Source organism: Vulpes vulpes, chromosome 12 (assembly GCF_048418805.1).
Source record: "Vulpes vulpes isolate BD-2025 chromosome 12, VulVul3, whole genome shotgun sequence".
NCBI classification, from domain to species: Eukaryota; Metazoa; Chordata; class Mammalia; order Carnivora; family Canidae; genus Vulpes; species Vulpes vulpes.
The window spans coordinates 148,798,222-148,821,639 of record NC_132791.1 but is presented as its reverse complement, the minus strand read 5'-3'; the positions used below and the strand labels follow the sequence as shown (position 1 = coordinate 148,821,639).

General features: G+C 41.5%; 1 protein-coding gene across 17 annotated transcripts in view; it reads right to left on the bottom strand.

Annotated features, from left to right (window-relative positions):
* Positions 1–19,302, bottom strand: part of DOCK7 (dedicator of cytokinesis 7) — a 218,785-nt gene extending 199,483 nt beyond the window's left edge. For 12 of the 17 annotated variants that reach the window (XR_011995971.1, XR_011995972.1, XR_011995973.1 and 9 more), the window contains exon 1: positions 18,651–19,302. Coding sequence is in view for 11 of the 17 variants with exons in the window: in XM_072730737.1 (XP_072586838.1) it covers positions 18,651–18,688 (38 nt within the window). In the remaining 6 variants the exon portion in view is untranslated. The remainder of the gene's footprint in view (positions 1–18,650) is intronic. The other 5 variants (XM_072730743.1, XM_072730744.1, XM_072730745.1 and 2 more) reach the window with 2 other exon arrangements.
* Positions 19,303–23,418: the final 4,116 nt, after the last annotated feature.

Below are 23,418 nucleotides of genomic sequence, written 5' to 3'. Positions count from 1 at the left end.
GTATGATGACAGCTGTTCATTCATTTGTTTGTGTTATCATACATGGTTTCCCCAATATGTGGAACAGTAAATAGTTATCCATGCCAATAGACAGGAATTTATTTTGATGAGCTGTTCTCACTCCAATGAGTGCAGAGATATAGACAGCATAGCTCACAAGGAGTCAGTTTCTCTAGACTAATGACTGTCAAACTTTTCTGAACAGGACCCAGAGGACAAAATAAGGCTTACATCACAATCTAGTATACATGTAATCCATTGTTTCTATAGGTGTCTGTGTACATATGTGTGTGTAGGTATGTATGTGTGTATATACACATACATCAAGTATCACAAAGCAGTCACTTTAGATATAATGCCAGGTGATATTTTTCTATTTTAATTTTTTTTTAAGATTTTATTTATTTATTCATGAGAGACACAGAGAGAGAGAGGCAGAGACACAGGCCAAGAGAGAAGCAGGCTCCATGCAGGGAGCCTGATGTGGGACTCAATCCCAGGACTCCGGGATCACGACCTGAGCCAAAGGCAGACACTCAACCGCTGAGCCACCCAAGTGTCCCATCGATTTGTAATTTTTAAAAAATATTCATCACCAGGCAGCCTGGGTGGCTCAGTGGTTTAGTGCCACCTTCAGCCCAGGGTATGTTCCTGGAGACAGGGGATCGAGTCCCATGTCTGGCTCCTTGCACGGAGCCTGCTTCTCCCTCTGCCTGTATGTCTCTCATAAATTAATAAATAAAATCTTAAAAAAAAAAAAATTCATCACCATTCAATACCAATGCCTACCTCTTGCAAATAAAAGTTTTACTAGAAGTAACAGTCACATTGAATAAATCAATAATTTACTAGAAAAAACAAAAACAATAGATTAAAGAAACGCAACACTGTGTTACCTAAGTATTTGTGCCAAAAATGTTTAACCTGAATTGAATTAGACTGTACATCTAACATCTAGTTTACAGGAAATACAGGGAACACTGGGACAACTTAGTGCCAAAAGAAGCCATCAGACAAAAAACAGAAGATAGGTCATTCTGTACGGCAAGTCTCTTCAATAAATCAGTATGATGGGTAAATAAATAAAATAGTAAGTAAGTAAGTAAATAAATAAATAAATAAATAAATAAATAAATAAAATAGTGGGCTAAGTTTTAGCATAAAAAAAAAAAAAGACTTCAGACCAAAAAAAGTATAGTGTAGGGACACCTAGGTGGCTTGGCGGTTGAGTGCCTTTGCCTCCTGGATTCCCAGGATTGAGTCCCACATTGGGCTCCTTGCATGGAACCTGCTTCTCCTTCCTCTGCCTGTGTCTCTGCCTCTGTGTGTGTGTGTGTGTCTCTCGTGAATAAATAAATAAAATCATTTAAAAAAAATTTTTTAAGTACAGTCTATTTAAAAGAAGGAAAAAGGCTTAAGCGATACAACTACTGTAATGAATGGTTCCTAACTGGATCCTGGTTTGAATAAACCAGATACAAAAGACATTTCTGGGGATAATAAGAAATTTGAACATGGACAAGGTATTACATAATTAAGAATTATTGTTTTTTTTTAATGTGTGAAAACAGTATTATATGAATGTAGGAAATGTCCTTCTACTTTAGAGATGCAAATGATATTGGTAATTCAGCTTTAAACTCTTATTTATTATTTAGTTATTATTAGTTATTATTTAGTCTACCTTAATATACAAAATATGTATATTAATACAAACTAAATATGGAGTATAGATGGGGCAAATACTCTTCAAGAAGCATATCACGTCCTCCATAAATCCCTGCCTGGTTATTTCTGTTCAGTTCCACTCAGGTTAGATACTCTTAAAAAAGTACTCATGGTTATCCATATACATTCAAAAACAGAGTTACCAGGGGGCTAATACAGGCAGACTGGCCAGACTGCTTTTCACCATGGAAATAAGAACCTGGCCTTGCTGACCCAGAATTTGGTTTCAGCAGCAGGAAAGCCCAATATGTGCAAACATTCTCTTTGATATAAGCACATAAATTGCAAAGCAGGTTTTTGTGGAACACTAATGCAATCTTCAAATATAAAAGTGTGGTGGGCCTGGGTGGCTCAGCAGTTGTGCATCTGCCTTCAACTCAGGGCGTGATCCCAGGTCTGGGGATGGAATCTTGCACCATGCTCCCTGAGAGGAGTCTGCTTCTCCCTCTGCCTATATCTCTGCCTCTCTCTGTGTGTCTCTCATGAAGAAAAAAAAATCTTGGGGCACCTGGGTGACTCAGTGGTTGAGCATCTGCTTTCGGCTCAGGCTGTGATCCCGGGGTTCTGGGATTGAGTCCCACATCAGGCTCCCAGAAGGGAGCCTGCTTCTCCCTCTGCTTCTGTCTCTGCCTCTCTCTCCATGTCTCTCATGAATAAGTAAATAGAATCTTTTAAAAAAATGCTAGAATGGAACAACTGATAAGAGCTTCTTTTTTTTTTTAAGATGTATTTATCTATTCATGAGAGACACAGAGAGAGACACAGAGAGGGAGAGACAAAAGCAGAGAGAGAAGCAGGCTCCCCATAGGGAGCCCGATGTGGGACTCGATCCCACGGTCCGGGATCACACCCCAAGCCAAAGGCAGATGCTCAACTGCTGAGCCACTCAGGAGTCCTACCACTGATGTGAGCTTCTTAAGTACGGGGACTGCATCCCATTAATCTTTACATCCTCAGTATCTGAGATCATAGAAAGAGAGAGAGAGAGAAAGAGAAGAATGGAGGCACAGGTCTAAGAGTGCACAGAGAGAAAAGGAGATAGGCCAAAAGAATGAATTTAGAGACTACTCAGTTTATGAACCTCCCAAATGCCTTCCAGAGTAAACTAATTTGTAAATATAGTTGTCTCTAATTGACCGGGAAAGAAATAGGAAGTATGCCTTTTTATCTATTACTGTCAAGTAGGTAAATATTTGCTGGGGGGAAAGAATCTAAATCCACACCCTGGGATGAAGGCGGCGCTAAACCACTAGGCCACCCGGGCTGCCCTGAAACTCTTTTTAAACAAGATGTATGATATGTTGGAATCCCTGGGTGGCGCAGCGGTTTAGCGCCTGCCTTTGGCCCAGGGCGCAATCCTGGAGACCCGGGATCGAATCCCACGTCGGGCTCCCGGTGCATGGAGCCTGCTTCTCCCTCTGCCTGTGTCTCTGCCTCTCTCTCTCTGTCTATCATGAATAAATAAATAAATCTTAAAAATAAAAAAATAAAAAAAACTCAAACTTCACAAAGAGGTTAAAAAGAAAAGGTATAGGGATCCCTGGGTGGCGCAGCGGTTTGGCGCCTGCCTTTGGCCCAGGGCGCGATCCTGGAGACCCGGGATCGAATCCCACGTCGGGCTCCCGGTGCATGGAGCCTGCTTCTCCCTCTGCCTGTGTCTCTGGCTCTGTCTCTGCCTGTGTCTCCGGCTCCGTCTCTCCTTCTATCTCTCAAGAATAAACAAATTAAAAAAAAAAAATCTTTAAAAAAAAAAAAAGAAAGAAAAGAAAAGGTATATCTCTCTACCATCTGGAATCCCCCCCAATCCTATTTCCCAAATGTAACCACTTCACATTTTATCAAGTATCCTTCAAGAAAAAGATGTGTATTTTCTAATGTCCACATATTACATCATATGATTAAAAAACACCTTTGTCTTGATACTTTACATTATGTAATTAATATACCTTATCAACGCATATATTTAATAATACTCTAACACTATTTATCAAGCACTTACAACTTATATGCCAGATACTAAATAAAACGTTACATTTGTTATACCCCTGGGCAGCCCGGGTGGCTCAGCAGTTTAGTGCCACCTTCAGCCCAGTGCGTGATCCCAGGACCAAGATCCAGTCCTGCATCGGGCTCCCTGCGTGGAGCCTGCTTCTCCCTCTGCCTATGTCTCTGCCTCTCTCTCTTGCTCTCTGTGTCTCTCATGAATAAATAAATTAAAAAAAAAATCTAAATAAATTAATTAAATAAAGTAACTTTCCCAAGCTTATGAAAGGTAGACAGTACGGGTTTGAATTCAGATCCATAAAGCTCCTAAGACCTCTTTCCTTGGAAGTAAGTTTCCAAAGGTAAATTATTCTAGGTACAGTTCATATTTGAGTTCTCTAGTCTTGAAAATCTAACCTATGAGGTCAGCTAAAGACAGTGAAAATGTCTAATGTATACACTAACATATTAACAGGAACACTGTAATTACAACCACCAGCACTGTTATGGTCTGTTTCTTATCTTTCAAGGATGGCTAAATAAAACTCTCTTCTGAGGCTCTGTCACTTGTCAGTGAGCCTGTGTTAAATTCTTTAAGAAGTTTGGTTCACAGTGGGCCAGTAACCACTAAAGATCTAAGAAACACACACAGAGAGGTTGATTTGTGAAATCAAAGAACAGAAACAGCCCTTCTATATAATACACTTAACATTTAAGACATAATTCCTTTTGGGGGGAGGATAAAGAAAAAAAAGATGTCGATGACTCATGCATCCCATCTGACGCAATTTTGGAATAACATTTAAGTCAAAGATTTAGAAAGCACTGTGTGAAAGAGACGTGGATGTCTCCATCACTCTCATCTATAGCATTCTACCACAGCTCAATTTTCTCAACTAAAACATGGTAATAACATTGTTCCCGACTTCATAGAACATATTAGCTTATAACTACAGAAAAAAAGAATTTAAAAATTTAGCATTTGGAAAAATTAACACTGATCTGAAATTGAAAATGAAAACTGAGGGAGGGGGAGAGAAAATCTCTTCTGTAAAAAGTCAGTCCTCACAAAGAAGATAAATTTATCTTTAATTCCATCCTACTTCATAAAAATAAAGCCAGAATCTCCCACAAACATACAAATCATATCCTGTATACAATTAGTTGCTATATCCTGTTCATTCTAACTCTTAAATACTTCTCAAATCTTTGTCTTCTCCTTCGCTTTCCTATAGCATCTGCCTACAAATAGCATCATACTTAAAGGTGCAAGTCTGAACATTTTTCTCCTTAGATTGAGGAGAAAGCAAGGATGTCTGCTCTCAATATTCAACATTGTACTGGAGGTTCTAGGCAGTGCAGCAGGGGAAGAGAGGAAGGAAAGAAATGGAAACAAATTAAGGACCTTCAGACTGAAAAGGAAGAAATACAAGTTCAATGTTTGAAAATCAACTGTATCTCTATATACTAGCAACAAACAAACCAAAAATAGTTTCTCAATTCCATCATGTTAACATCAAAATCAATTTTTGAAACAGATTTAACAAAAGACGTATAAGACTTACATACTAAAAACTTAAAAATTTTGCTGAGACAAATCATATAATATCTAAATAAATGAAGAGACACTTTGTGGATCTAAAGACTCAATATGGGCAGCCCCAGTGGCCCAGCAGTTTGCAGCAGTTTAGTGCCACCTGCAGCTCAGGGTGTGATTCTGGAGACCCGGGATGGAGCCCCACACCAGGCTCCTTGCATGGAGCCTGCTTCTCCCTCTGCCTCTCTCTCTCTCTCTCTCTCTCTCTCTCTCTCTCTCTCTGGGTGTGTGTGTGTGTGTGTGTGTCTCATGAAGAAATAAATAAAATCTTTTAAAAAAATAAAATAAAAAAATAAAGACTCAATATTGTTCAGACGGCAGTTCTGCCCCAACTAATCTACAGACCCAACACAATCCATGTCAAAATCCCAAAAGGGGGAAAATGGCAGAATTGGCAAAGTTTAGGGATGCCGGGGTGGCTCAGCAGTTTGGTGCCTGCCTTCGGCTCAGGGCATGATCCTAGAGACCCAGGATCAAGTCCCACATCAGGCTCCCTGCATGGAGCCTACTTCTCCCTCTGCCTATGTCTCTGCCTGTGTGTGTCTCTCATGAATGAATAAATAAAATCTTTTAAAATAAAATTGGCAAAAAAAAATAAAAAATAAAAAATAAAATAAAATTGGCAAACTTTATATTGATGTTGATTCTAAAATGCTTACGGGAATGCAAAAAATACAGAATGAGCAAGCCAATTTTGAAAAATAAAAGTTGGAGGACTCATACTTCCGGATTTCAAACCTTACTCTAAAGTAACAATCAGAACAGTGTGGTACTGATCCAAAGACAGTGGATCAATACAGATTAATGAAACAGAATTGAGTATCAAGAAATAAACACATTTAGGGTGGCCTAGGTGGCTCAGTTGGCTCAAGTCATACTCCCAGAATTCTGGGCTCAAGCCCATATCAGGCTCCCTGCTCAGTGGGGAGTTTGCTTCTCTCTCTGCCTGATGCTCCCCCCTGCTTGTGTGTTGTTCTCTCTCTGTCAAATACATTTAAAAAAATTAAAAAAGAAAAAGAAAGACAGAGAGACATATGGTCACCTGGTTTTTGAAGGTACTAAGGAAATTCAATGAGACAAGAATTGTCTGAATAGTCAGAATAGTCTGCAACAGAGTGTTGCAATAGAATAGTCACATGCAAAAGATGAATGTAAAGTTTTTTTTATTTCCAAGTAATCTCTACACCCAATGCGGGGCTCGAACTCACAATCCCGAGCTGCACGCTCCACTGACTGAGCCAGCCAGGTGTCCCACAAAAGATGAATTGAGATCCTCATTTCACATCATACACAAAAATTAATGCAAATGGACCACAAACCTAAAGTAAGAGCTAAACTATAAAATCTTGTAGAAACAGAGAAAGAAATCTTGCCAGTCTTAGAGAAGAACACCAAAATCATGATCCTTATAAGAAAAAAAAAAAAAAAACTGATGTATTATTGGACTTCATCAAAATTTAAAATCTCTGTGCTTCAAAATTCACCATTAAGAAAATGAAGAAACAAAAGCAAGGGGCGCCTGGGTGGCTCAGTGGTTGAGCATCTGCCTTTGGCTTGGGTCTCGATCCTAGGATCCTGGGATCGAGTCTAGCATCAGGCTCTTTGTGGCAAGTCTGCTTCTGTCTCTGCCTCTCTCTGGGTCTCTCATGAATAAATAAATAAAATCTTTTTTTAAAAAAAGAAGAAACAAAGCAGACAAGGAGAAAACATTTGTAAATCATATATCTAATAAAAGACTTGTGTTCTGAACATATTAAAAAAAAAACCTCCTACAATACAAAAACAAGATAAATAACCCAATCTAAAAATGAGCAAAAACGGGATACCTGGGTAGCTCAGTGGTTGAGTGTCTGCCTTTGGCTCGGGACATGATCCCCGGGTCCTGGGATCAAGTACCACCATCAGGCTCCCTGGAAGGAGTCTGCTTCTCCTTCTCACTCTGCATATGCCTCTGCCTTTCTCTCTCTGTGTCTGTCATGAATAAATAAAATCTTAAAATAAAATAAAATAAAATAAAATAAAATAAAATAAATAAAAAATAAATAAAAATAAATAAATAAAAATGAGCAAAAGATAGGAATAGATAGGGATGCCTGGGTGGCTCAGCAGTTGAGCATCTACCTTTGGCTCAGGGTGTGATCCTGGGGTTCTGGGGTCAAGTCCCTCAACCCCATGCCTATGTCTCCACCTCTCTTTCTGTGTCTTTCATGAATAAATAAATAAAATCTTTAAAAAAAAAAGATAGGAATAGATAATTCACCAAAGAAGATATGTGAATAAAAAAGAAGAAGAAGAAGAAGAAGAAGAAGAAGAAGAAGAAGAAGAAGAAGAAGAAGAAGAAATGTGAATGGTCAATAAGTACAAGAAAAATCATCACAAATCATTAGGGAAATGCAAATCAAAATCACAATGAAATTTCACTTCACAGTCATTAGAATGCCTACAGCCAAAAAGAAAGCAATTAACAAGTGTTAGCCAGGATGTGGAAAAATCTGAACTCTCATACACGGCCGATGAAAATGTAAAATGGTGCAGTTGCTGTGGAACAGTTTGGCAGTTCCTTAAAAAATTCAACATAAAATACCAGATGACCCAGCAATTCCATTCCTAGAAATATACTCACAATAAATGAAAACAGGGGACGCCTGGGTGGCTCAGTGCTTGAACATCAGTCTTTGGCTCAGGACGCAATCCCAGGGTTCCAGGATCGGGTCCCACATCGGTCTCCCTGTAAGGAGCCTGCTTCTCCCTCTGCCTATGTCTCTGCCTCTCTCTGTCTCTCATGAATAAATAAATAAAATATTAAAAAAAAAAAAAGAAATGAAAACAGGTGTTCCAAAAAAAAAAAAAAGGCTTGCACATGAATGTTCATAGCAGCACTATTTACAATGGCCAAAGGCAGAACAATCTAAATTTCCATCAACTGATGAACAAATAAACAAAATGTACTACAGACTTGCAATGGAATATTACCCAGCCATAAAGAGGAGTGAAATACTGCTAAATGCTACCACATGGATGAATCATGGAAACGTTATGCTAAGTAAAAGAAGCCAGGCACAAAGGGCTGCATAGTTCAGAAAAGGCAAATCTAGAGAGACAGACAGACAGACAAAAATTAGTGCTTGCTGGGGACTTGGGTTAGGAATGGAGGGTAAATGGGCACAAGGGATTGGGGGAGGAGATGGAAATGCTCTGAAATTGGATTGTGGGTGATAATTGCACAACTCTCTAAACTTACTAAAAAATCACTGAAGAGTACACTTAAAATGATTTATGGTATGTAAAGTGTAACTAATAAAGGTGTCTTTAAAAAAAAAGTATGGGTATGGCTATAACTGCTCTATGAAGATAAGAGGAAGAAACTGCTTTTCAGACAGAGAAAGAAGGTAAAGACAGGGAAAAAAAGGAGAGCTGGTCTTACACCCTTAGTCTCCTTACTACAATCCCTCAACTTCAGCAAAGTTTATGAAAATCATTAAATGGCTGATATGAGTGCAGTTTTCTGGTCTTAGAGGATACATGAAAACACCTCATGATGCTGCAGGAGTGTAGCAGAAAGGAAGCCAAAACACAAAATCCAAGCCGACCTCCTCGTGAAGGCTGAGATGGCGTTAAGGTCAGAACTACACTTAAAGTTAAGGAACAGGGACCCACAGCTGCTTCAGGTTACACTGCTTTTTTTTTTATATTTCTGTATTCACCAGTTACACTTAAATTTTAACAGGTAGTACAACTAACTATATTGCTATATATTTAAATAATTATAGTGAGGCTGAACAAGTTACAATGCTTAATTTTTTTTAAAAAGTTTTTATTTATTTATGATAGTCACACACACAGAGAGAGAGAGAGAGGCAGAGACACAGGCAGAGGGAGAAGCAGGCTCCATGCAACGGGAGCCCGACATGGGATTCGATCCCGGGTCTCCAGGATCGCGCCCTGGGCCAAAGGCAGGTGGCAAACTGCTGCGCCACCCAGGGATCCCTAAAATGCTTAATTTTAAAGAATACCAGTCATTTTGTTTGACCAGCATTTACCCACCCACCCCCCCTCTTTCTTTTAGTTTGAAACCCCTTCTTTCTTTTTGGTAAGGAACTCATTACCTGATATTGGGTGGGGCTGACGCCTTCACATCTCTCCTCAAGCCAAGAAGAATGACGTGACCCAGGAATGGCCAGCATCCCCTATATCCCTAAACATAGCAACTGGTTCAAGCAAGAACATGTGACACAAGCCAAACCAATAACTGAGTTCCTCAATATTTTCTGCCAGAACTAAATGGTAGGATTTGAGCTTAACTCTCATTGCAACCATTTCATGGAAAGTCTATCAAAGACACAAAGATAAGAGGATACAGATATCATCTGTAATCCTGGACCTGATATATTCAGTTATAAGCAAATTAATCTGACTGGAGTCTCTGTCAAATGCAACCAAAAAGTCTCCTCTCTAAAAAGCCACTGAAAAAGTAGTGACACATCTAGACTGCTTGCCAAAGGGCTCTATATATCTATATGATGCAACCCAGAAGTGAAGAGAAGTTCACTGTCTGAGGAGACTGAATTGATCAATGGAAAACAGGATGCAAGAGAAAAGCAGGTAGATAAAATTTCTTCTTCTTCCAGACTCCTATCTACTCATCATGTGAGAAACTGTTCCTCTGTCCAAAGATACCCTGTGTGACCAAGCCAGCACACCTGCCAAACAATCTCTCTCCAGCTCCTTGTGAAGCAGTGCCCAACAAGATAAAGTATCACCTTACATTGTTTCCCATCTCTGCCTCACTTCCCTTTTCTGTTGATGTCCTGGGATTATGTCTCCCAGATAAACCCTCAACTCTTAATCCTGGTCTCAGTCTCTGTTTTCTAGGGAACTCAGATTATTTTTTTTTAAAGATTTTATTTATTTTATTCATAGACACACAGAGAGAGAGGTAGAGACACAGGCAGAGGGAGAAGCAGGCTCCATGCAGGGAGCCTGACGTGGGACTCGATCCCGGGACTCCAGGATCACGCCCTGGGCTGAAGGCCGCGCTAAACCGCTAAACCGCTGCACCACCAGGGCCGCCCTAGGGAACTCAGATTAAAAGGGTATCTACAAAAAAACCTACAGCAACCATTAGGCTTACTATGAAGTGAAACATAGAAAGGAAAGCTTTCTCTCTGAGATCATAATAAGCAAAATGAGGATGCTCAGTATTAATACAATGTTAAACAGAAATGGCAATAATCTACATTAGATTTTTCCAAGATAACTGTCCACAGAGCAAGACCAAAATGTAAATCAGCTATAAGGTTTGGAAAGGAAGAAACAAAAATTCATAATTTCCAGATGATATGGCTATCTACATAGAAAATACAAAATTCACATATATTTTTAGAACTGACATGAGTTTAGCAAGGTATACAGATGGAATATCTAACAAAAGATATGCAACAACCTTACAGAGAATATTATAAAATCTTGTTGTATGATATAAGGAAGACCTAAATAAATGAAGAAATACACCATGATCAAGGCTTGAAAACTCAATATTATAAGGACATCATCTCTCTGCCAAACTGATGTATAGATTCAATGTAATCCCAATCAGATTCTAATAAGACTAGAGATTGCTTGTTTGTTGGTTGGTAAATTCTAAAATATACAAGGAAATCAAAGGACTAAGAGAAGTCAAGATACTCTTTTAAATGATGTGGGTGTTATTCTACCAAATTGTTTATAATTGGTGAAAATATGTATAACCAGGCCAATGGAACAAAAGACAAAGAACTACAAATAAAGAAGGATACACAATCTATTACAGAGGTGGCAGGGCAGGTCAACAGGGAAAGGATAATCTACATGGAAAAAAATTAAAATTTCACACCATACACATATCAAGTCCAGGTGGAATATAAGATATAAAGGAGACAACTAGAAGATTTATGATAATATAGATGAAAATCTTAATGACCACAGGGTAATAAAATATTACCTGTTTTTGAAAATATTGTTTTTGAAATAATTTGAATAGAATTATATTGTATGTTGTATGTTTTTTTTGTCTTGCTTCTTTTGCTCAAAATTATATCTGTGAGATTCATAATGTTACAAGCAATTGGAGTTCATTTTTTTTCCTTGCTTTATATTATTTCATTGTATAAATATAGCATGATTTTCCATTCTACTAGGTAGACATTTGGATTATTTCCAGTTTTTGGCTATTTGAACAATGTTCCTTTGAATATTCCTATACATATATTCTGGTATGCATGTGTATGAGTTTCTCTAGGGTATACTCAAGTATGGAATTGCTGGTCCTTAGGTATTCTTTATTGCTGCTCATAGCAGTTGTATTTATCATAGAGTTTATTAGGTAATGCCAAACTGTTTTGTAAGATAGCTGAAGAAACACACACTCCCACAATACTGTTGCTGTACATAGTTGCCATTACTTCATATTGCCCCCCCACCCCTCTGTTGTGTCTCTCATGAATAAATAAATAATATCTTTAAAAAAAAAGAAAAGCAAGGAAATGGTTATCACAAAAGTAAGGACAGTGGTCTGCAGAAAAAGGTAAGATTTAGAAAAGAAGAGAAAGGATATATCAAAAAGAAAAAAACAATGGAACACTTAGAGTTGGAAATGAGCGGAGCATTTGTGGGGGCACAAGGAAAACAATAGATTGGTCTAAAATATAAGCTAGATGGCAACCCGGGTGGCTCAGTGGTTTGGCGCTGCCTTCAGCCCAGGGCCTGACCCTGGAGACCCGGGATCGAGTCCCACGTCAGGCTCCCTGCATGGAGCCTGCTTCTCTCTCTGCCTCTCTCTCTCTCTGTGTCTCTCATGAATAAATAAATAATAAAAGATATTAAAAACAAATATATATATATATTATATATTATATGTATATGTATTATACATATACGTATATGTATTATATGTATATATTATATGTATTATATGTATAATATGTATATATTATATGTATATGTATACATATACATATGTATATGTATTATATATTATATATTATATGTATTATATGTATAATATATAATATATAATTCTATTCAACAAATATATATATATTATATATATATATACATATATATAATATATATATAAGCACGAGAATAAAACAGTAAGAGAAGGACCAGATTATAGATGACTTTTTTTTTTTTTTAACTTACTTGAGAGAGAGAGAAAGAGAGTATGAGCAGGGGGAGGGGTAGAGGGAGAAACAGGCTCACCTCTAAGCTCGAGGCAGGGCTCCATCCCAGGACCCTGGGATCATGACAGAAGCAGATGGCAGATGCTGAACTCACTAAGCCACCCAGGCGCACCTATAGATGACTTTAAAATGCGAGCATGAGTTTGGGTTTAACACTGTTGAAAGTCACCACATATTCTTGAACAAAAGATGTCATGATAAAAGCTGTATTTTAAGGAAACTTCATTTGCAACACATTTGAATTACAGGAGGTAAGAGACTAAATCAGCTCCAGCTACACTGAGGTCATCTAGAAGTGGGATAATAAAAGATGCTCCAAGGTGGCATTCATTCAAACATGTCTTACATATCGGGTTTAGACCAGATTGTGTGCCCAACACTAGAGATAAAGACACAGAGCAGTCATCAAAGAGCTTAGAAAAGAAATATAAAGTAGGGGAAAATATGGGGCATGAGGGTGATGGCAAGAAAAATTAAAAAGACAACCCCCCCCCCAAAAAAAAGTAGCTCATGAAATCAGTGATGAAGAAAAAAGTCAAAGGCTCCTAATCTTCAAGCATTCCATAATTCAAGTACACAGAAAGTACCATGGAAAGCACAGCCATATGGCCCAAGGACTGACGAGAACAAGCAGAAAGTGGTTGTGACTGCACCACATACGTGTGAGAAATGTGACTAGGAAAAAGGAATGACTGGTTGGCAGCTAAATTCAATGGTTCTTTGTTTTATGATGAGAAAGGCAAAATAAGTCTTACAGTTTAAGGGAAACATCCATAAAAAGATACAGATTGAGGATGCTAGAAAGGAAAGAAAAATTTATGAGATCAAGGTTCTGAGGGAGGTGGCAAGGTAATGAGGTTCAAAGCCAAAAAAATAGGTAAACTTTTAGGGATGGGATACCTTAGAGGCTCAGGAGAAAGATGGTTAAATGACATACAGGAACAATAGCATGCCAAGGTTATAATGGATTCATGTTAGATGATCCAAAACTTTTCAGTAAAAGATGGGGTATGAAAAAAAAAAAAGATGGGATAGGGAAACAAAGATGTTAATAGGAGAAATTATTTAGCGTAAACCTCATTTCAAATAGGAAGATATTCACTAATAAAAGATCAACTCTGCAGCATTCTGCTCTCCCTCCAAAACTAATCTGCAGCTCAGGGGTTAAGTAAGAGGTTGGACATTCGGCCTTAAGAGTTTGTGAGATGGGGCACCTGGGTGGCTCAATGGTTGGGCATCTGCCCTCTGCTCAGATCCTGGGAGTCCCATGTTGGGCTCCCTGCAGGGAGCCCGCTTCTCCGTCTGCCTATGTCTCTGCCTCTCTCTGTGTCTCCCATAGGTAAATAAATAAAATCTTAAAAAAAAAAAAAAAAAAAAAAAGAGTTCATGAGATAAGTATGACAAAAGGCCAAGGAGGTATATGTGTCCAAAGTGATTTTTTAAAAAGGCAGTAATAAAGTAGTTGATATTATGTGGAAAGAATTTCTTTGATAATGAAGTAAACAAAGTAGACTGAAATATTGGGCCTATACAGCTAGAGTTATGAACAGATTCAAAACTAAGAAAGAAAATGAGGTTATAAATAAGCCTATGTCCAGGAAATACTACTTATGTAATAAGGTTTTCCTCAAAAATAAAAATCTGATGAAAGCTTTTCATTAAATTCTGCTTCTCAGGCAACAAAACAATACCAAATTAACAAAGGAAAGATTAAGTATGATAAGGATAACTTTGAAGATGCTAACTGTAGCACTGTTAGAAAATCTGGAACTACCTCAGAAAATATTTTGCAGGGCAGCCCAGGTGGCTCAGCGGTTTAGCGCCGCCTTCAGTCCAGGGTGTGATCCTGGAGACCCGGGATCCAGTCCTACATCAGGCTCCCTGCACGGAGCCTGCTTCTCCCTCTGCCTGTGTCTCTGCCTCTCTCTCTCTCTATCATGAATAAATAAAATCTTTTAAAAAATTGTAAATAATATAGAATAATAATAGCAACAACTAATATTTGTTGAATGCTTATTACTTTTCAGGCACAGTTCTAAGTTTTTTTTCATGTAATAACTTATTTAATCTTCATGATGATCTACAGATGCTTTTATCCCCATTTTACTGAAGAGAAAACCAAGACAGGGAGATTAGATCAACTGCCCAGAATAATATAGCTATTATGTGGTATAGGCAAAATTTCAACCTGTGCAATATGACCTCGTGCCTATTTTCTTTACTACATTCTTCCGCCTCTCTGGGTAATAAAGATGAGGAATGTAGTAAAAAGTGCTTTAAGTGTATCCAAATGTTCATCATTACCGCTGAATAGCAAGTAACAGGACAAAATAATCCAAACAAAATCATTAATCTACAGTAAGCATTCCACAAATTGTACCTATTATATGCTAGGGGGGTGACTCTTTTGGGAGTAATTAACAACCCACTGGCCTTGTCCTCCAAAAGTACAGGGAACAAACAATAGGCAGTAATTGATATGAACAAAATATACATGCTGCTTTTCCATGATAACCTGAGGTAAGTAGCACAATCAGTGATTAAATAAATAAATAAATAAATAAATAAATAGCTTTGGACGCCTGAGTGGCACAGTGGGCTAAGCATCTGACTATCAGTTTCAGCTCAGGTCCCTGATACCAGGGTCAGGAGACACAGTCTGGCATAGCACTCCTGCTCAGCACAGAGCCTGCTTAAGACTTCCTCTCCCCCTTTTCCTGCCCTAACTCTAAAATAAATAAATAAATCTTTTTAAAAACTTAAAAAATAAAAAGCTTTGGAAAATCACAAAATCAGAGCCTCAAAAAATAACAGCACTAAATGCAAAGGGTTAGGAAATAACTGAGCCAGAAAAGAAATCAGTATAATTCTTTCTGAAGTAAAGGTTCTGGAACCATCATAGAGCTTTATTTTTTTTTCCCCATCATAGAGCTTTAAAAGAAGAAAAATAAGGTTTCAAATAACGAGAAGCTTTTCACAGAGCAACAAATTTCATATATGCACGTCATGAAAAGACATCACTTCCAAGAGATCGTCCTACACCACATTATAAATATTGTAATAACAAAAAAATAATTGATCCTGGACACTTCTGGAGAAAGCACTGTTCTAAGCATTTTACAGGTACTGATTTTTTAATTCTTACAACTCTGTAAGGTAGGTCCTACGATTATCCCCAGTTTATAATAGGGAAATAAGGCAGAAGTGAAGTAAAGCAATTTGCCCAAGTTTATTCCATGAGGGCCAGTGCTAGAATGTCAACCCCAAGCAATTTATCTGCAGAGTATGTGCTATACTTCCTGCTGTAGGAAACTAAGAAGCAGAACAAGAATTTATTCACAATTATTATACAGCTAGGACACCTGGGTGGTGTCAGCTGAGCGGCCGCCTTCAGCTCAGGTCCTGATCCCTGGGTCCTGGGCTGGAGCCCCGCTTGGGGGTGGGGGGAACACCTGCTCAGCAGGGAGTCTACTTCTCCCTCTCCCTGCCCCCAATCCAGAGCACACACTCTCCCTCTCTCAAATAAATAAATAACATCTTTAAAAAAAAGTATTATTAGGCCATATTTGGTAACAAGAATGAAAGTACCTTTCAATCGCAATAATTCACCATCTGTAACAGTTCTATCCTTGGTCTTCCCTCCAAATTAATATGCCCATTCCTCCCATACTATATCATCTACTCCTCTGGCTTCAATTACAATCTACTTGCTGATGATTCCCAAATCTATTGACCTCCAGCCCAGTACCTCTTCTGCATCTTACACATCACCAACAACCTAATAAATATTTCTTTCAATGCTCAATCATCACCTCAAAATCAACATGCCCAAAACAGAATCATCATCTCCTTCCCACCTCATCTCCCACCCTCAAATTCCTTCTTCTTCCTGTACTCCCTTACAGGATGGACCACTTCCATCATCCACCTGGTTGCCCAAGTCAGAAACTTGGATGTCATCCCAGACTCCTCAATCTTCCTCACTTCCCACACCCAATCACCAATCACCTTCTAAGTATCTCTCCAATCAATGCAAGTCTCATTTCCATTGCTTTACTTACTTTGACAACTTCACGAGGCTTATTATTTTGAATTTTGTGTTATTTTGTGATACTTTCTTTTTTTCTTGTATTTTGTTGTCTTACCTGAGCAAAAACTCCAAGAATGGAGAACAGATATCATATATATTTCATATCTAACTCCCCAATGTGTAATTTCCTGATCAACACGTGTTCTCAGCAAAATCTAGTTCTATCAAAGAGAAATTAATACTAAGCATGTATGTCAAGTAGTACATTTTTTTCAATGGCATTGTGTTCAAAAACAAGACCCAGTTATTTTACCAAAAAAAAAAAAAAGTGATAATTTCCTATTATATTAACTCTATCACAACTCCCTAGGGTATGTCAATTATTCCTAAGTGTTCAGTGATAGCTACTAAAGGCCATGCACCATGCTAAACTCTTTAAGATTTTATTTATTAATGAGAGACAGAGACAGAGACAGAGAGAGAGAGAGAGAGGCAGAGACAAAGGCAGAGGGAGAAGCAGGCTCCATGCAGGGAGCCCGACGTGGGACTCGATCCCGGGTGGTCTCCAGGATCAAGCCCTGGGCTGAAGGCAGCCCTAAACCACTGAGCCACCCGGGCTGCCCGAGCTTAAATAATTTGATCAAGGTGCCAAGTTAGAAAAATAACAGGACTTGTGAACCCGTGGCATAGCCTGAGACCAGACTCTCTCTCTCTCTCTCTCTCTCTATATATATATATATATATATATTTTTTTTTTTTTTTAATAATCTCTACACCCAATGCAGGCAAACCCACAACCCCAAGATCAATCGTCCCTTGCTCCACCGACCAAGCCAGCCAGGAACCCCTTACTATTTTCCCTCTTAAGGATAAAAGGTGATATGTGTTTTGAAGCTCGAAAGAAAAGAAAAATTAAGCACAAAGCTTAAATCAAAAAGATGTCAGTTTTAAAGGAAAAACGTGCCCCAACAGAGTAACGCTATGGAAGTCCAGGTAGTTCAGAAAAAAACTGGTCGGTCCAAAAATCGACAAGAAAGATCAGCAAACTACAAAGATCCAGAGCCACTGAAATAAAATTGTCCAAAAAAAAAAAAAGTAATGCATTCGAATGCTTCTTTTCTCGGGACATCATAATAAAAGCAACACGGTCTAGGGTCTTACGCCTTCGTGTGTTTTACAAGGGGAGTCGACAAACGTTAGAGTCCCCTGCCGCAGTCGTTCTGGGTGCTAGCGACCCACCCGCCACCGGCAGGTAAAAGGCTCGGAAACCTCCAGCGTGACCGCGGGCTTCCTTCCAGCCTCGTCACGTAGGAGCCAAAGGGCCGGTGTAAGGAGGACCCTGCCCATCACCCGCCTTCGGCCGGCGCACAGTCGGATTCCCAGGCTATGGACCAAGAGCAGGCTCCAGCCCTACGATCCGTGCGGGATCCGGCAGCTGCAGACCACAAGCTCCCAACTTTCCACTCCGACCAGACGTTTTATTAGATTCCGGGTGCAGGGAGCCCACTTTGCAACGCGGAGCCTCCCCGGCGCAAACCGAGGATTCGGGGGAGATCTCCCGGGAAGGGGTGGGGGCGTGAGGGCGCGGGGTGGGGGGGCCTGCCCCCGGCCAGGAGCCCGCCGCGCGCGCCCAACCTTTTGTTGGGGAGGAAAAGAGGGCGGACCCCCGCGCCTCCGCCCGCTAGGGGGCCAGCGGGGTGGGCGGGGAGAGCGAGGGCGCGACACGCCGCGGCGGCCCCAGGCCGGCCCGGGGGTGGGGACACAAAGAATTCGGGGAGCGCCGAGCGGCGGCCCGACGGCCCCCCCAGCCGGCCTGCGAGGAGCGGCGGCCGAACTCCAGGCCCGGGGAGCCGGGGAGCCGGCGGAGGCGGCGGGGGCGCGCGCTGGCGAGCCCGGGGGCCGGGGCTGCAGGGCGGCGCGAGGCCTCGGCGGGCCCCTCCGCCCGGCCGCGCACCAGGCCGCCGGATCCCCGCGCCCGCGTCGCCACACCCACCCGCCTCCGAGGCCGGGCTCCGGGGGGCTCCCGGCTCTTCCTCCCGCGTTGGCGGCGGCGGCGGCGGCGGCGGCGACGCCCCCGGCGCCCGACATTTACCTGCTGATCTTCTGGGCAAAGGCGCGGCGCTCGGCCATGGCTGCGGCGGCGGCGGCGGCGGTCTGGGCGCGGACGGGCGGGCGCGTGCCTCCTCGCTCGCGCTCCCTCCCTCGCGGCCTCCGCCAGTCCCAGCTCCGGACCCGGGAGGCTGGGGCTGGCGGCCGGAGCCGGGAACGAGCCCTGCCGTAATGCTCCTGAGAGGCGCGCAGCGAGAAACCGCTCCTCCCCGCCTCCCCCCCCGCCTGCGCGCCAAGCCCCGCGGGATTCCCGGGCCTCGGAGCGCAGCTGCGGCCGCCTGGAGCCCCGGGGAAGAACCGGGCGTGCAGGGGAGCGGCGCCCCGCTCCTGGCCGCCTCGCCGCCGCGGGGAGGGACACACGGGCACAGAGGGGCCGGCGACTTGGCGAGGCAGAGAAATAAGATTGCAGAACGCGTGGGGAGACCGGGGAGGAGGCGGGAGGGGGGAGCTTGGCTTTCCCGAAAAGGACGGGGAGGAAATGGAAGACGGGCTTTGCCGAGGGGGGTTGTGCTCGCCGCCCAGGGTGGCCGGGTTCTGGTTCCTGCAGCGCCCACCTCCCAGCCCTTTTTGAAAGCACTTTCTGTTCTGCTCTGACCTTGTGAATGGGGTCTGACCACAGAAAGGATGGGTTTTCTCGTAGAAAAGGACCTAAAAAAAAAAGACCTTTCTCCTAAAGAGGGAACAGGGATAATAGTTGGCTTGTGGGGCTCAGCCAGGCACAGATTAAAGTTGTACGTGCGTGATCTTAATCGCCACAACTCTCTGAAGTGAGTTCTTATTATCCTCATTTTAGAGACTAGGAGATTGGTTCAGAAAAGCTAAGCGCCTGGCCCCAGGTCACGCAGATGTTAACCTCTTCAACTGAACTTCAAACCCAGAGCCCAATCCTTTGCTTTAAGATAAGAGTTTCTCCGTTAACAATACTCTTCCTGAGACTATTACTACCCCCCCCCCCCACCTTGGGACCTCAATTTCCATTTGTGAATGTTGGACTAGATGGGTTCCAATGTGCTTTACCATTCTGACAGTCTATTGAAGAGTCTATACCTTTACCACTCAAAATGATCTTGCCTGGTTTGTTTTTTTTTTTTTTTTTACGTTACTACTAACCAAATTTGAGACTTTATTGAGATTTTACCAGTTTTTCAATAATGTTCTTTTTCCATTTGAGGATTGCACATAACATTTAGTAATCATGTCTTTAGTTTCAATTGGTCAGTGACAGTTTTTACTCTTTGCTTGCTTTGCTTCATGATCTTGACAGGTTTTTTTTTTTTTAATTTTGATTTATTTATGATAGTCACACACAGAGAGAGAGAGAGAGAGAGAGAGAGAGGCAGAGACACAGGCAGAGGGAGAAGCAGGCTCCATGCACCAGGAGCCCGACGTGGGATTCGATCCAGGGTCTCCAGGATCGCGCCCTGGGCCAAAGGCAGGTGCTAAATCGCTGCGCCACCCAGGGATCCCGATTTTTTTTTTTTAATTGGAGTTCGATTTGCCAATATATACCATAACACCAGTGCCCATCACCCAGTCACCCCAACCCCCCCCCGCCCCGCCCACCTCCCATTCCACTACCCCTTGTTCATTTCTCAGTTAGGAGTCTCTCATGTTCTGTCTCCCTCTCTGATATTTCCCACTCATTTTCTCTCCTTTCCCCTTTATTCCCTTTGACTGTTTTTTATATTCCCCAAATGAATGAGACCATATAATGTTTGTCCTTCTCCGACTGACTTACTTCACTCAGCATAATACCCTCCAGTTCCATCCACGTTGAAGCAAATGGTGGGGATTTGTATGATCTTGTCTGTTAAATCTTATAAATCAGGGACTAGCAAAAATCATGTCTTCTCATTCTGTTGTAATACCAAAGAGTCCAGAATGTTTGAGTCCTAATGCCTATTTGATGATTACTGATGTTATGGTGAAACTAGAAAAAATATCTCAGTTTCTTGTAGTCCCTTTACTCAAGTATTGCAAGCATTTATGTGTATTTTTTTATTATGTTCTCTCTGTGTCATTGTGAGGTATGCTGGATACTTGTTTTCCTCTCTTTTACAGTTGGAAAATCTGTAGCATAGAGCCATTTGCTCAGTCACGCACTGAGTCAGGGGTGAAAGCCTCAATTAGTCAGATCCATAACTTCCTGTCTAGTTTTCTAAACACTATGGAAGGCTGTATTTTGTATGACAATGCACATTCCAGTAAAGATAATCCATTCAAAGAGGATTTTTGTGTAACTTCCACTTAAATGTATAGCCCACTTAGATATTCTAGAGAACACAAAGCTGAACTTTGTGAACTAGACTCAGTCCTGCTATCAGGAAGTTTGAGTCCATTGGGAAAGATGAAACAGCTATTCAAAGAATTACAAATTAAATCCAACACTGTATCTTGTCCTTGATAGGAACTCCATCATATTCTATCACTTTCTTAGTATGTGACCTTGGGCAACTTACTTCACCTTGACTCTAAAATGAGGGGAATATTTGTACCTACTTGAAAGATTATTGTGCAGATTCATTGGGTTAATTCATATAAAATTCTTAGAACAGGGCCTGGCATATGGTAAACACTATATGTACTACTAGCTGCTGTTATTATTATCACTGTTATTATCATTATTCAACTTAAACTTGTCTTGGGTGCTTGATAGTCCCTGAAGCATTTGTCTGCTCTCATGCTCCCCACCAGATGTTGTATGCCTTTATCTCTGCTCTCCAAACATCTTTTCACTACTCTCTTAGAGAACTGACCACATTCTGCTTTTGAATGGTTCTTTGTATACATGACTCACTAGTTGCCAAAGTGTCTGAAAGGACATTGCATGCACTGTGCAGCTTGCTGGGAACATTTAGAGCAGGAAGAGGACAAGCAGGACCAAGCTGTAAGCAGGGTAGACAGAGTCTGGGAAATACTCCAAGCTAGAGTGGTGGCCCCCACCTCTGGGGAAGAGCTGGCAGTCACAGACAAGTCCAGTGTGTGTATATATCCATGTCCCACAAGGGTCCAAATTCAGGGAAATGCATGGAGTTCAACAAAGGGAGTGACTATGGAATTGCTTTGGCTCACCAGTATCCATGCTCACCATATTATCCCTGAACGTACACACACCCATACCAGTCTCAATCCACCATACTTACATGAAGCTGATTCCCTCACCTCCAGTTTCAAGGATGAACATAGGCCTAAGTCTGGCCAAGCAGAGCAGCATATTCCCCTGGCTTCGGTGACTGGTTTAGGATAGATACATGAATCAAACCAAGACAAATGGGCCAAATCAGAACTAAAAAATTGTATTTGCTGTACCAGGGACCTCGATCTAAAGTCCTGCCTGAGAGGAAAGCCAAACATAGCTGAGAAAAAAGGAAAAATGGATAAAGAGGGCAGCCCCGGGTGGCTCAGCGGTTTAGTGCTGCCTTCGGCCCAGGGCCTGATCCTGGAGACCCAGGATCGAGTCCCACATCGGACTCCCTGCATGGAGCCTGCTTCTCCTGCCTGTATCTCTGTCTCTCTCTCTGTCTCTCATGAATATATAAAGTCTTTAAAATAAAATAAAAAATAAGAAGACACTGTTTCAGAATCTGACTGAAAAGATAAGTGAGTAAACAGTATGTTTAAGTGCTAAAACAGGAGAAATTCGGGAAAGTCCATATAAATTTTAGATAGCATCAATTCTCAGCATCAGGTGAAGACTAGATCATAACCAAAGTGTTCATTTTACATGGTGGTAAAAACTGGATGGAGTTTAACCCTATGTTTAACCCTGTTAAAACTAGAAAGCTGGGTGGAACCCTGGAAGCACCAATGACCCTGCAATTTACTGGGATCCAGAACAAACTGAAATTCCCCACTAATGGAAAGACACTTGCAAAGAAACTACCTACCAAGGGCTAGGACTAATGTGGCAGAGTAGCCTAAAAGTAGTGAACACCTCAGGGCAATTATCTCATTACGTATACACAGTGTTCCAAAAAAAAAAAAAAGTATACGCAGTGTTCTAAAGTCCTTCAATCAGAAGATTTAGGAACATGGCAGGGAAAAAGTAAAATGGGAGGATTATATTAGTTTGGCATTCTAATGGATACCAAGTTCAAGTTTCCCCCTTTAATAAAGGACTAAGAAGGATTATGGTTGTGGCAAGGTCAAAATTTTTAATGCCACACTACAAAAGGCAAAGTTTTTTGTGTCATAAGGGATAAAGTTCTGGCTTTGCAGACAGAATATGTTCTCCTTGGGGACTTTTGGGGAGTAGTTCCCTTTCTACGATTTGGATTTTTTTGAAGCACCACTGTATTCATGCAGAGAGATTAACATAGGACCCCCTCTTAGAGGCTATTAGAAGGCCAAATGAGTGTGGCCTGGAGGAAAGGAGGACTGGGTTTACCTCAATCCCAAACTGAAGCCTTGGAGTTGGGTACAAAGTCCAAGCTAAGGATGCTTCTGTTGGCTTTGTCCTGTGTGACTCACTCTCTCTTAATACCTAGCAAAAGCAGACACCTGGGTGGCTCAGCAGTTAAGCGTCTGCCTTTGGCTCAGGGCGTGATCCTGGAGTCCCAGGATGGAGTTCCACATTCCGGCTCCCTGCGGGAACTTGCTTCTCCCTCCAACTAAGTCTCTGCCTCTCTCTGTGTGTGTCTTTCATGAATAAATAAATAAAATCTTAGGGAACCCTGGGTGGCACAGCGGTTTGGCGCCTGCCTTTGGCCCAGGGCGCGATCCTGGAGACCCGGGATCGAATCCCACGTCGG